A 12,738-nucleotide genomic window follows, 5' to 3' on the forward strand; every position below is an offset into this window, starting at 1 on the left:
AGATACCTGTATATATAGATAAACTGCAGAATATAAACAGTGGGAAATAAGATAGTAACCTGTGGCATATAAACAGGTAAACAGAGGAGTATAAACCATTAAACTGGGGTATAAACAGAAACTGAGGGGTATAAACCATTAAACTGAGGTATGAACAGGTAAACTGGGGTATAAACAGGTAAATTGAAGGGTACGGGGGGGGGGGGGGTGTAAACAGGTAAACTGAAGGGTACGGGGGGGTATAAACAGGTAAACTGAAGGGTGGGGGCGGGGTAAACAGGTAAACTGGGGTATAAACAGGTAAACTGAAGGGTAGGGGGGGTATAAACAGGTAAACTGAAGGGTAGGGGGGGTATAAACAGGTAAACTGAGGGGTACGGGGGTTATAAACAGGTAAACTGGGGTATAAACAGGTGAACTGAGGGGTAGGGGGGGTATAAACAGATAAACTGGGGTATAAACAGGTAAACCAAGGGGTGGTGGGGGGGGGGGGGGGTTGGATAAACAGATAAACTGGGGTATAAACAGGTAAACTGAGGGGTACAGGGGAGGGGTGTAATAAAGGGGGTAAACTGAAGGGTACGGGGGGGGGGGTGTAATAAAGGGGGTAAACTGAAGGGTACGAGGGGGATAATAAAGGGGGTAAAGTGAAGGGTACAGGGGGGGGTAATAAAGGGGGTAAACTGAAGGGCACGGGGGGGGGGGAATAAAGGGGGTAAACTGAAGGGCACGGGGGGGGGTAATAAAGGGGGTAAACTGAAGGGCACGGGGGGGGGGAATAAAGGGGGTAAACTGAAGGGTACGGGGGGGGAATAAAGGGGGTAAACTGAAGGGTACGGGGGGGGTAATAAAGGGGGTAAACTGAAGGGCACGGGGGGGGGGTAATAAAGGGGGTAAACTGAAGGGCATGGGGGGGGGAATAAAGGGGGTAAACTGAAGGGTACGGGGGGGGGGGTAATAAAGGGGGTAAACTGAAGGGCACGGGGGGGGGAATAAAGGGGGTAAACTGAAGGGTACGGGGGGGGGGTAATAAAGGGGGTAAACTGAAGGGCACGGGGGGGGGGAATAAAGGGGGTAAACTGAAGGGTACGGGGGGGGGGGGTAATAAAGGGGGTAAAGTGACTTTATAAGTGACTGGATATTAGGTGATATAATCAGGTAACACTTGCTTTACCGGCTGCTTTTTCTTTTCTCTCTTTCGCTTTTCTCGCTCTTCTTTTTTAGAACTCGTTGCTATGGGATACGGCTCGAGCACTCACCGTCGGTCGCGTGCAGCTTCACGGCGTCCGCCCAGCAGTTCCACGCCTGGCCCAGCATGACTTCCGGACTCGGGAGAGACGCCGCGCGCTCGCCGATGGCCGCCATTGCTGACGCGCCTTCAGTCCGCAGCTGCTGGTGTCTGGGCGGCGCTCTGGCGCGCTGCTCCGCCCGCGGCTCGCCCTCCTCGGCCCTCTCCGACATGCTTCACCGCTAGAACGGAGCGCGAGCAAACAGGGAGAGAGAGAGAGAGAGAGAGAGAGAGAGAGAGAGAGAGAGAGAGAGAGAGGGGGAGAGAGAGGGTCCAGTCAGCGATCCGGTTGAACACACCGAGGCACGACTCCGCGCTGATCCCCCTCCCCGGTGTGAGGTCGTACCGCGGCGGATATGATCAGATCAATCACACGTTTAATACGGAATCGGGCTTATACAGGGATTCAAACTTCGCTCCGGATCACGTGAATCGACAACACACACACACACACACACACACACACACACAGGACGAAAGATTAGTTTTCGTGTCTGTCTTTGTTCACTACAAAACAGAGCTGCTGTGGAAAATCCCATTCAAGCTTCAGTAAAGATCTTTTTTACTGTTCACAAGTGAAACAAGTCCGACACTGCATGCACCTTCACCCTGAAACAACATGTTTATATAATAAAGGAAACCATACAAGAAGGAAGTGTGAACGAGACGCGCAACAAAACACATCTCCAAGGGTCTCTGAGATCTTCCAAACACACCAGGGGTTCTCTTTGTGTACAGGAGCACCTTCACACTGGGACTCTTAGTACATACATAGAACTTCTAGTGGGTATGATGCTCAGGTGTGCACAAAAATTTTGGCCATATCAAGTGTGTGTGTGGGGGGGATTAATATTACAATCTGATTTCATCATGATTACAATCTCCAGGTTCACTTTCAGCACTTCAGTTCCAAAAGGGCAGGAAACTCACGATGGGATACAATCTGGAGAATTTTCATTTCTTCAAATTGAATAGATCTTCATTCATTTTACAATCCACCTGTGATACAACCTAAAAAACTCAACGCACATTCGAGGTGGTATAACATTTTTGGGACTCGTTTTGTAACACGCTAACAGATGGTATCACGAGGCTGCACGCGCAGTCACAGGAAGCACCGACCTTCAGAAGTTGGTGTGCAAAAACAAAAAAACTAAAAGACATCGTCCTGTGTACATCAGGGGCTGTGAAATAGTGCTATTCTGACCACGTCTGCTATTCTGACCACGTGCGCACCCTTTTTGACGCGTATAGCAGAAGGTTCTTGACACGCTTGGGAAAGAAGACACATCCAGTAGTGGCAGGAGCGCTGTATTGCTGTGGCTGTTTTGAAAGTGATAGTGTTTAATCCTAGATGAATAAAGAAGTACTTTCTTGTAAATGGAGCGGTCTGAGTTTTTACCTCGTGAAAAAGGTCAAACGCGACTCCGAACGTGCGCTGCCGACACGCTTACATAACACGTACGCCTGGATGAATCCGGTACAAAAAAAAAAGGATTTATTCGATGCAGGTTACTGATCTGCCCCTGAATAAATCTGTAGCCTCGGTGTGCGTTCCAACCTACACGCCAGCCTCGCCTCCACACGAGATTTCATTTCATTTGCATTGGTAGAAAAGACAGAGATGGACAACAGCTTCCTCACGGCGTTTTTTTATATCCGTTTATACAAATCAAAATCACGTTCGTGAAATATAATATACTGGAAGTGAGCGAGTTTTGTTTTTAACTCTGTGTGGAACGGCGCATGAAACTACAGCGAACAGTCACCCGCAGGTGCACGATTATGACAGCGTCCGACAGTCAACTTGTCGTCTTCAGGACGATTTCACGCCTATGGATTCGTTCTGACGTGTCAAACTCGATTCCCGAAACGGTTCTTTTGCTATTTGGTTTCGTGTCACAGCGAGTATACAGTGAACATACTGGAACAAACCAAAAGTGTATGCGGAGTTGGAAATAATTCGGTCAGAATTGTGAGCAAACCTTCAGCAAGTACGAGAGAAATTAAACACGGGTGGAAAACAATAAATAACTCGCGGTCACATATTCGTACCGAACCGTTTTATTACAGGGTCTTCAGTTCGTTGCACATGTGTAATGAAATTGAGTTCCCTCACGAAAATATTAAGTAGAATTAACGCAGTGTCACTGTCACCAGAAATACGATTTGTAGTGCGTTGTGAAACTCAGATTTTAGTTTTGCACGAAAATGCACCAAATCGTCATCACTTCTGGACCTCGCCGGCGTTTTTTACGACAGACTGGCGCTCTGGATTCTTTAGCGTTTGATGTCCAGCTTCAAGAAATTCTCCTAAAAGGAAAACCCTGACAGTTCCGCATATCGAGGGCACGAACGAATGAGGGACGGAAGTATGCTGAAATAAAATTTGCTGAAATAAGTAGAACAGTTAAACAGAACATATCTTTGGAAAACAAAATGTAGAAAACACGCGTTTACGTACACGTCTGTATTAAGTAAAAAAAAATATTAAAAGAGTGGTCTAACAAATGTAAACGATTTAACAAGTTTATTTAATCGATTTAATTTGATCAATTCATTAAATTAGATTTTTTTCCATTTTGTTTTTATATATGAAATTTTCACAAAATATTAAAAAGATATTTTGAATATTATTTAACCAAGCAGGCATCTTATTAATATTTTTTTCATATTAGGAAATGTAAATTTTTATATTAATTATAAACTGCGTTAATAAAAAATTATATAAATTGTGTACCGTTACACACTTAAAATCGAGCTTTTTCTTTTTGTAAAACAAATGGCATTTCTGCATCTCGAACACATTGTCCCTGTTTCAGGAGCTTACATCCACTGACTCGACTCTAAGTCAAATCTCTCTCAGCGCAGGTTCTCTCAGGTTCTCTGGAAAGCAAACCTCGTTTAGACTCTCACGGATCAGCAGCATAAAGTACACTGCCAGGGATCCACGCAGACAGACTGCAGATATAAAAGAGCCTTATGTTAAATATATACACTGTAATAGAGGTTAACTGATCCCATTGTGTGTGTTCGTCCACGTGATCTGTTGTGACCCGATTCCAGACCCTCCGGCCGATATCACGTGACTCAAATCATCCAGGTGGAAATAATGCAGCCGTCTTTAATCATTTCCTTACTTTTCTAACAAATGAAGTGAAATCTCTTTTCAAAACTATCGGGACGGTTTTTACATCCGGATTGAAAAACCCTCGGCCACGTAAACACGGCACGTGGCGAATCGAGAAAGTGACCGCTCCACGGCTGCGCGGTAAAACGCGTGTTCACCGGGCGAACAGGAATCCGTCTGATGGAGGTTTTTTTCAATTGGTCCGAAACCACAGAGATGGGATTTGTTCCATAAACAAGGAAGGCAAAAGTGATATTTATACTCAGATCACACAAACGTGTGTGTAATTAGACAGTACAGTGTATCAGATATCAAGTCTCCTTATACTGCAGCGTCTTGAATCTGATTGGTCAGAAGGTCTTGATGAAACGTTTTCTATATGGAGGTGGGAGCTTCATGGTTAAGGTATTGGAATTTGGATCTGTAGGTCACGAGTTTAAATCCCAGCCACTCCAGGGCCCCTGAGCATGGCCCCTGACCCCACAGCTGTTCAGTTGCATGAATGAGATGAATGTAAGTCGCTCTGGATAAAAGCGTCTATAAAAATAGTTACATCACAGGTATGCTTCGGGTTTGTCTCTATAATAAAGAGTTATAACAGCTCATTAGAGAAAGTCTATAGCTATTGACATGGAGTATCGTTCTGTAAGGAGGTGTGTATTTATTATTATGTGGAATCTTCGGTTTTTAACGATCGACATTTCGGATCAATGGAAAGTCATTTGATTTGTGGGTTCTTTCTAACACAAGCTACTTTTCCCCTCTAAATTGACACCAAGAAAACAGGGAGAGTGTATGTGAATGTTCCACAGCACCGACTGTACCCGTAAATGGAAGAAACAAAGTCGACATTGCACATTAATAAATGACAATGTATTTGTAGTCAAACGTTCACTTCGGGACGTGAAATTTCATTTGGCTTCATGTCACGCTTCAGTGTCACGTATAAAAAAGTGCATCTCGTGCACAGAACGTTCTCGTACCTATTAAAAAGTGAAAAGCAGAACTCCGCAACTCCGGATCAGCAGATCCTCATCGGCTTCGGTGATCCTGCTCGGGCCAGGCGCGCTGAACACAGGACCTGCAGGCACACGGGCAGAGAGGGAAAGCTGATCATATTGTTTTCATCGTCTGCGCACAATAATCGCCATTTAGAGAGACGGCCGCGTGTCTGCCAACAGGAGATACGGCTCGGCCGAAGGCCAAGTGAATCTGGTTGTGGCTTTCTGGTACATGAGCTACTTATGGAGCGACCCGCTGCTACGGAGTAATCCGATCCAATAAGCACTATCCCTGGTTAACCACCTGAGAGCTCTGCAGTTGGCATCCCGTTAATCCCTTTTTCAGACGGAAAAAAAAAACCAGCTTTGAAAACTCTACTTAGCTTTACAGCACGTTTACGTGATAACGCAGGTGAAGTCCACCCTGACAACGCCTGCGATATTTTATTGACAGGCTGTGTGTGTGTGTGTGTGTGTGTGTGTGTAGAAGAAAGAACGTGCATAAATGTCACTCCTGTGAAATGGAAAGACGCCGACATTATCGCATAATGCAGTGGAAATAGCATTTATGCAAATGGTCATGAAGTAACCACGAGACTGCTGTCTCTGTAACCAGTAAGAAAAATCTGAATCCTGCCGAAGACGAGGTTAGGAAGCTTTCTTTCTGTCTTACAGGCAACCTTAAGAGACATAACGCATAACCCAACCCACGCCTTGGATCAGCGATCCCAAACGATTTCCTCATTAACGGATGGGATCATCTCAACGTAGTGACGAATACCGAATCAAAATTGATTTGTCAGATCTACGTAGAGCATCCTGGATCAGAAAACGCATACAATATGAAGTCATAAACATGGGGGACAATCAGTTATAAACTAGTAACTAATCACACCTTCTTGTAATAAAATCATATTTTCACATATAATGGGGCATAATCCCAAATCTATCCCTATTTTTTACAGTAGTGCACTTAATCTAGTGTACTAACCATTCATTTTTATTGTATATAGGGGACATGTGCAGGGTGAATGATGGAAAATTGGTATACAGCCTTAATAAAAGGGTTCAAGAATAAGATTTCGTGTTTCAAACTGAGACATGAGGCCAAGAAGAACAATGACTGATTATAGTGTAATTATGATATAATTATAAACTATTCAAATGTATTTATATTTTGCTTGAAAGTGAAAAAAAAAACCAAAAAAAAAAAAACAGGATTTTATTTAATACAGAAAGAAAGGATCCTGGTATGTGACAGGTAGTTTTGTCAGGTTTTACTTATTGTGTATTTATTTGAGTTATAAATGTGTGTAATGAAGTTTGGTTTGTGTGTGTGTGTGTGTGTGTGTGTGTGTGTGCTGTCACTGCTCCATTCATCCCGAGGCCTGAAGCTCTAAACAGTAGAACAAGTGCACTTCAGAGTGAAAGCAAAAATAAAAATAAATATGGCGAAACCGAAAGCAAACCAGGAAACTGTCAAACTGAAACTCACCAAATGTCGTAAGAAAAAAAAAAACAACGTGGAAAGAAATTTATAATAAAATATAAAGTTAGATTTTGAGAAAGAAATGACGTCACCAAAATGAAATGTTGCTGCCATTTGAGGAGGAGGAGGGGGGGGGTGTTAGCTTCTCTGCTAACGGTAGCTTTAGCATGTTAGCATCAAACCCCAGTCTCGATCTCGGTGTGTGTGTGTGTGTGTGTGTGTGTGTGTGTGTGTGTGTGAGAGAGAGAGAGAGAGAGAGAGAAAGTGTGTGTGTTTGCGCGCGCGGTCAGGCTCTTCCGCGCTAGCCCGCTGTAGCTCGCAGCAGCGTTAGCACTCTCCTCGCTTAGTCTACCGAAAGCCGCGTCCCCGCCGTTAGGCAGCTAGCGCGGGCTGACAGCTTTGTTCGCTTACCTGAGGCCCGGAGCCCAGAGACCCGCGGGCGTCTCCGTGAGCGAGCAGACGCGCGAGGCGGTAGAAAGGAGCTGCGGAACGCGGCTGGGTAAGGAAGGCGGAGCGGCGCTGCAGGAACTCAGGGACTGTGGAGGTCTTCACCAGGTGCTTCCATGTCTGTTTACCAGGCAGCATTCTGGGACTGAGCGCGTCACCGAGTCGGCGCGCATGCGCACCACACCGCGGTCCGCCTGTCAACCGGAAACAGGCGTCTTCACATCCCGCACCCGTATTCCGACCGAAGGCTGATGCTGTGCTCTGATTGGTCAGCAGTTCGAACTGTCAAGTAGCAAAACTGATTCGCCCATCAACTGACCAATCACGAGCCAGGAGCCAGAAAAGGAGGCAAAGAAAAAACAAACAAACAAATAAATACATAGAGTGAAAATAACAAATAGTGGTGAACTAATCACTACAATAAGAGAAAGTATAAAAAAAGATCAATTAATAAATTACAAACGAATAACTAATGAATATATTAGTTATTAGACACATACTCAATAGACTCCACCCCTACAGGAGACTGTAGCATTAATGTATAAATAAAAAATAAACATAAAGCATAATATATAATAAAAAATATTGTATAAAATCTGTATGTAACTAGAGCACCAAATTAAGCTCCCCTTTATGTACACACTAAACAGTGATTTGTTTTGTAAAATCAGTGATACACAAATTTGACAATTTGGACAGAATCAGAACAATTATTAATCAATTTTTTTTTTCATTAAAATTGCAGTTCGATTGTAGTTTCCATCTCACAGAGTTTAGATTTGGAACTAAAATAATACACATTCTGGGACCGAGGCAGGAGTTCAACAGCTTTATTAATGTTAGTTTATTATACTGTAATCATCACTGTGACACCGTAATACAACAACTAACTACACAAATAAGTAAGTAAATTAATAAATACAAACCTGGGCATTTAAATGTAGAAAAAATGACTAAATCAACAAGGACAGCAGACTAATTATTATACATAACAACAAATACATATATTTATGCACCTGAGGGATTATTAGTTGATAATTAGCAGTGTACAAATGCCCTTAAATGTAGAATCTTATGCCTGAAGAGAAACAAAGAAAGAAAGAAAGAAAGAAAGAAAGAAAGAAAGAAAGAAAGAAAGAAAGAAAGAAGCGTTTATTGTCAATTTAATCATATATAGCTGATGTAGTACACAGTGAAGTGAGACAACCTTTCTCCAGAACCCTGATGCTACATAAAACAACACAGAGCTACATCACACCTAACATAGAGCTACATCACACCTAACATAGAGCTACATCACACCTAACATAGAGCTACATCACACCTAACATAGAGCTACATCACACCTAACATAGAGCTACATCACACAATATAGAGCTAGATAACAGAACATAGAGCGACATCACAAAACATAGAGCTACATCACACAATATAGAGCTACATCACAAAACATAGAGCTACATAGAACATAGAGCTACATCACACAACATAGAGCTACAGAACAGAGCAGAACATAAAGGACTAAAGTAGGTTGTCCTAGCCACATTAACGTGTGGATGTGCATCGTGTGCAACCTAGTAAGAAAGGTGTTATGAATGGATGGGTGAAAAGAAAGAAAGAAAGAAAGAAAGAAAGAAAGAAAGAAAGAAAGAAAGAAAGAAAGAAAGAAAGAAAGAAAGAAAGAAAAGGATGGGAATTTACAGTAGCTTTACTTCTATTGGTGGTAAGTGAAATAAAGAAAATGTCCACAAGAGGCACTGTTTCATTCACTGCGTCTTATTTTGTTCTTTACCGGAAGTGGCAATAAAGTTTTATCAAACATTCTCACTGCATACTGCGGAACAAATGGGCTCCATAACAGACGGTAAGATCCGGGTCATGTGTTATAGCTAAAGTTATTACATTGCTGTTTATTGTCAATGAGTAAAAACACAGAGTGAATTTAATCCGGTTTCTATAAACGAGCTGTAAAACGCTGTAGTAGCTGTGAAGCTAACAGATTAGCCGAGCTGATGTAGCTACACTTTTAGGGCTCGTTTATCACCAAGGAAACAATAATATACGTATAAAATGACCTTTTTAAGGGTCTGGGGATGATCATAAAGTGTTTAAGTTAATTTATCTTCTGTGAGGAAGTAGTAGATCCAGTAAGCAATAAGAAGCAGCCTGGAAGTGTTTTTTCCAGGCTGAATTACAAATCACTAAGTATTTCCTTCATAGGGTCACTACAGAGCAGGAGACATTACAGCGTTATAGAAAGTTTATAGTGCACTCTTTATATCAGGAGGACTCATTTGGGATTCAGCCCATGTTATAGTATTAGCTGAAGACAGAGAAATTCGAATTATACAATAATAAAAACTTCATTTAAAGTTGCTTGCAGTTTAAAAGTTTGTACCCCCCCCCCCCCCCCCTTATAGATTCCAGATGGGAATAGGGAAAAAGTCTTGAATGAATGAACCTCTATAAAACCAATCATCGTTTTGTCCTAAGGGGATGTACAAACATTTGTGTATAACCCTTATTTCAGCTTGTGTACTCTCCTGTGACTGTTTATCGCAGACGAGGTGATTCGCAAGCGGCTGCTGATCGACGGCGACGGGGCCGGAGATGACCGCCGCATCAACGTCCTCCTGAAAAGCTTCACCAAATGGTGCCACACCAACGTGACGCCAGAAGAAGGGTGATTTCATGACCTCAGCTCGAAGCTTTTATCAGCCTGGGGTCAGACGTTAACATTCAGTTCTTTCCTGCAGGTTTGCTCAGTACCAGAGGATGCTGGGAAGCTTGTCCCAGTGTGAGTTCTCGATGGGAAAGACGCTTCTGGTGTACGACATGAACCTGAAGGAGATGGAGAACTACGAAGAGATCTACGCAGACATCGGTAAGAGCGCTTTCAGAGTTCGGGGGGGTGATGGTGGACCTTGAAATGCATCTCTTTGTTGTGATGAGTTTAGAAGTGTAAGGGATTTCAGTTCTAGGGAAATGAGATACAACACAAAAATGAGAAAAAAGAATGAATGAATGAAGAGAGAAAAAATTAAATGTAAATTTTTTTTAACAGTACACAATACAAAAAAACAGAATCGGTCGAATTGTCCTAATTTTCTGATTTGTTTTTTCTCCTCGGAACAGAGCGAAGCATATCAGCCGCACATGAGAAAATCAGCGAGTGCAAAAAAGAGATCCAGCGAGCAAAGAGGATACGAAAGAACCGCCAAGGTGCGATTAGAACATTCCACTACGTGCAGAAGTGCTAAAAATGAATCATAATTATAGTTATGGTAATGCATACATAATACATACATAATAATACATACATTGTACATAAGAGTCTTTTTTTTTCTTTTGTATTTTAGAGTATGACGCTTTGGCAAAAGTCATCCAACAGCATCCAGACAGACACAAAACGATGGAGTAAGTGAAATGATTTTTATTAAATGTGTTTATACACTATGAACAAAATCTATTGTGACACCTGACTTTTTCCAGCCATATCTGGTTCTTCCCCAACTGTTACCACAAAATCAGAGACAGGCAATCGTATAGGACGTCTTGTACTTGATCATGGAGACCCAAAGGCAGCTCCATGAAGATATGCTTTGCATGGGTTGTGTGGAAGATCTCCTGCTATAGTGCTCTGATCTCAACACCTTTGAGATAAATACATTCCCAGGCCACTTCACATCACCTACAACCTGACTTTACTAATACACATGTGTGTCTGAATGAATCTCCACAAATTTCCTCACTCCACAATCTAGTGGAACGTCTTCCCAGAAGAGTGGAGCCAATAGAATGTGATGTTCAAATAGCACCAATTTTATGGTCAGATGTCCGCAATCTTTTGTACATGGAGATATAAAAGATATGTTAATAATCTCGTCAGATTTTGTTGGTGTCCGATGTAACGCCGAGATCCTTTCTCCACACAGGCAGCTGAAAGCGCTCGACAAAGAACTTCAACAGCTCTCACGAATCAAGGAGAACGTAGAAGATAAGGTACGTCTTTATCTCCTTTTTATTTTAAATCGTTTTATTCATCCCTCTGTTTTACACACGAGCACTGATTTTTCTTTCACCTTCTTCCTTTCCCCTCTCCATCAGTTGGAGCTGCGCAAGAAACAGTTCCATGTTCTTCTCAGCACCATCCAGGAGCTTCAGCAGACGCTAGAGAGTGAGTCAGGAGTTCACTGCTCATGAAAACAGCAGGATCAGACGCTGAAATGCAGAGAGCAGAAAATATTTATCAAATTCTAATTTTATTCATCACACACGTGCACACACACGTGCACACACACGCGCACACACGCGCACACAACCGGGCAGTGAAAGGCTCTTTTATTTCTTTTTATTACTGACTGCATCCCAGACCTCCTCACCTCACCTACATCACTACCCAACAGTCCAAAATCAACATCTGGAACATCTTCCCAGAAAAGATATGTTCAAAATGTTGACAGTGTTTAAAAAGCACGTTCAGAAAGCACGTCCAAATCTTATATTCAGGTGTCCACAAACCTTTGCGCATAATGTATGTGAAATCAGTGTAATATCTTACTGCAAGCAATGCAGTTAAACATACCAGGATGAAACACACGCTAGCCAGGTTCGAATAACGCACGTGCGCGATGCAAGGACTGAACCTAAGCACTTTTTTTGCTGACACAAACAATTATATACGTAACATTTTTCTTCCTTTAAATGGCAGTACAATACTTTTTAAGATTTCTGTCAGGTGTGTTATCATTTCCTACTTCCTGCTTTTCAGCTAAATCGTTTTGTTTGTTTTTTTGGCAGATGACGAAAAGATGGAGAATGACGAAACGTCCCAAGAAAGCCCCATGGAAAATGAAGATTAGTTTTGTCCTGGAATTTTTATTTTCCCTAAATATTGTCTTCTATCCCCCATTTCACATTAGTATCTTTGAATACAATTGTAATTAAAGTGATGTTTTCACAATTCTTTTTTTTATGCGTGACTGCTGTATGCATGTGCTAAATGATGACCGATGAAATGATGAACACTTACCATGAATTAGCAGAGTGTATTGTAACGGTACATGTATTCGTTCGGTATATCGAATGCAATCCTTTTTGCGTGCGGAACATAGTTAAAATACCGAGTTCCCTCAGGAACGTATTAAGTGGCGGACCGAAAGTTTGTTTGGTCTTCGCCTCGCACTTTGAGCATTTATTATTGTTATTATTATTAACCCTGAAAACATACACAATCCCAGGGAATAAAAACGAAACTAGAGTTAGCGCAGTGTCGCTGTGGCGACTCACTCTGTACCAGAAATACGATTTGTTTTGAACATGCATGAAACTGCAGCGGCTAACGCTAGCTAAAGCTAGAGAAAATCCTGGCAGTTCCACATAT

General features: G+C 42.3%; 2 protein-coding genes across 8 annotated transcripts in view; one reads left to right on the top strand and one right to left on the bottom strand.

Moving 5' to 3' along the window:
* Positions 1–8,035, bottom strand: part of atxn7 (ataxin 7) — a 29,899-nt gene extending 21,864 nt beyond the window's left edge. For 4 of the 7 annotated variants that reach the window (XM_083534760.1, XM_083534757.1, XM_083534756.1 and 1 more), the window contains exons 1-3: positions 7,320–7,508; positions 5,402–5,499; positions 1,175–1,470 (exon numbers count right to left, since the gene is read on the bottom strand). Coding sequence is in view for 1 of the 7 variants with exons in the window: in XM_083534761.1 (XP_083390887.1) it covers positions 1,245–1,461 (217 nt within the window). In the remaining 6 variants the exon portion in view is untranslated. Of the gene's footprint in view, positions 1–1,174; positions 1,471–5,401; positions 5,500–7,319 lie in introns of all 7 variants that reach the window. The other 3 variants (XM_083534759.1, XM_083534754.1, XM_083534761.1) reach the window with 3 other exon arrangements.
* Positions 8,036–9,130: 1,095 nt separating this feature from the next.
* thoc7 (THO complex 7) lies at positions 9,131–12,318 on the top strand. The gene is made up of 8 exons (XM_083534770.1): positions 9,131–9,219; positions 9,918–10,038; positions 10,112–10,239; positions 10,491–10,577; positions 10,715–10,772; positions 11,291–11,357; positions 11,463–11,532; positions 12,156–12,318. The coding sequence occupies exons 1-8, from the start codon at positions 9,201–9,203 to the stop codon at positions 12,215–12,217; spliced, it is 612 nt and encodes a 203-aa protein (XP_083390896.1). The 5' UTR covers positions 9,131–9,200; the 3' UTR covers positions 12,218–12,318.
* The last annotated feature ends 420 nt before the right edge of the window (positions 12,319–12,738 follow it).

The sequence above is a fragment of the Silurus aristotelis genome (genome assembly GCF_946808225.1).
Source record: "Silurus aristotelis genome assembly, chromosome: 28".
NCBI classification, from domain to species: domain Eukaryota; kingdom Metazoa; phylum Chordata; class Actinopteri; order Siluriformes; family Siluridae; genus Silurus; species Silurus aristotelis.

What these genes read in the sequence shown, in the direction of transcription:
- thoc7 (XM_083534770.1), top strand. An exon ending in AGAGATCTACGCAGACATCG is followed by an intron (nt 10,240 to 10,490) that starts GTAAGAGCGCTT and finishes TCCTCGGAACAG; the next exon opens with AGCGAAGCATATCAGCCGCA. An exon ending in GACAGACACAAAACGATGGA is followed by an intron (nt 10,773 to 11,290) that starts GTAAGTGAAATG and finishes TTCTCCACACAG; the next exon opens with GCAGCTGAAAGCGCTCGACA.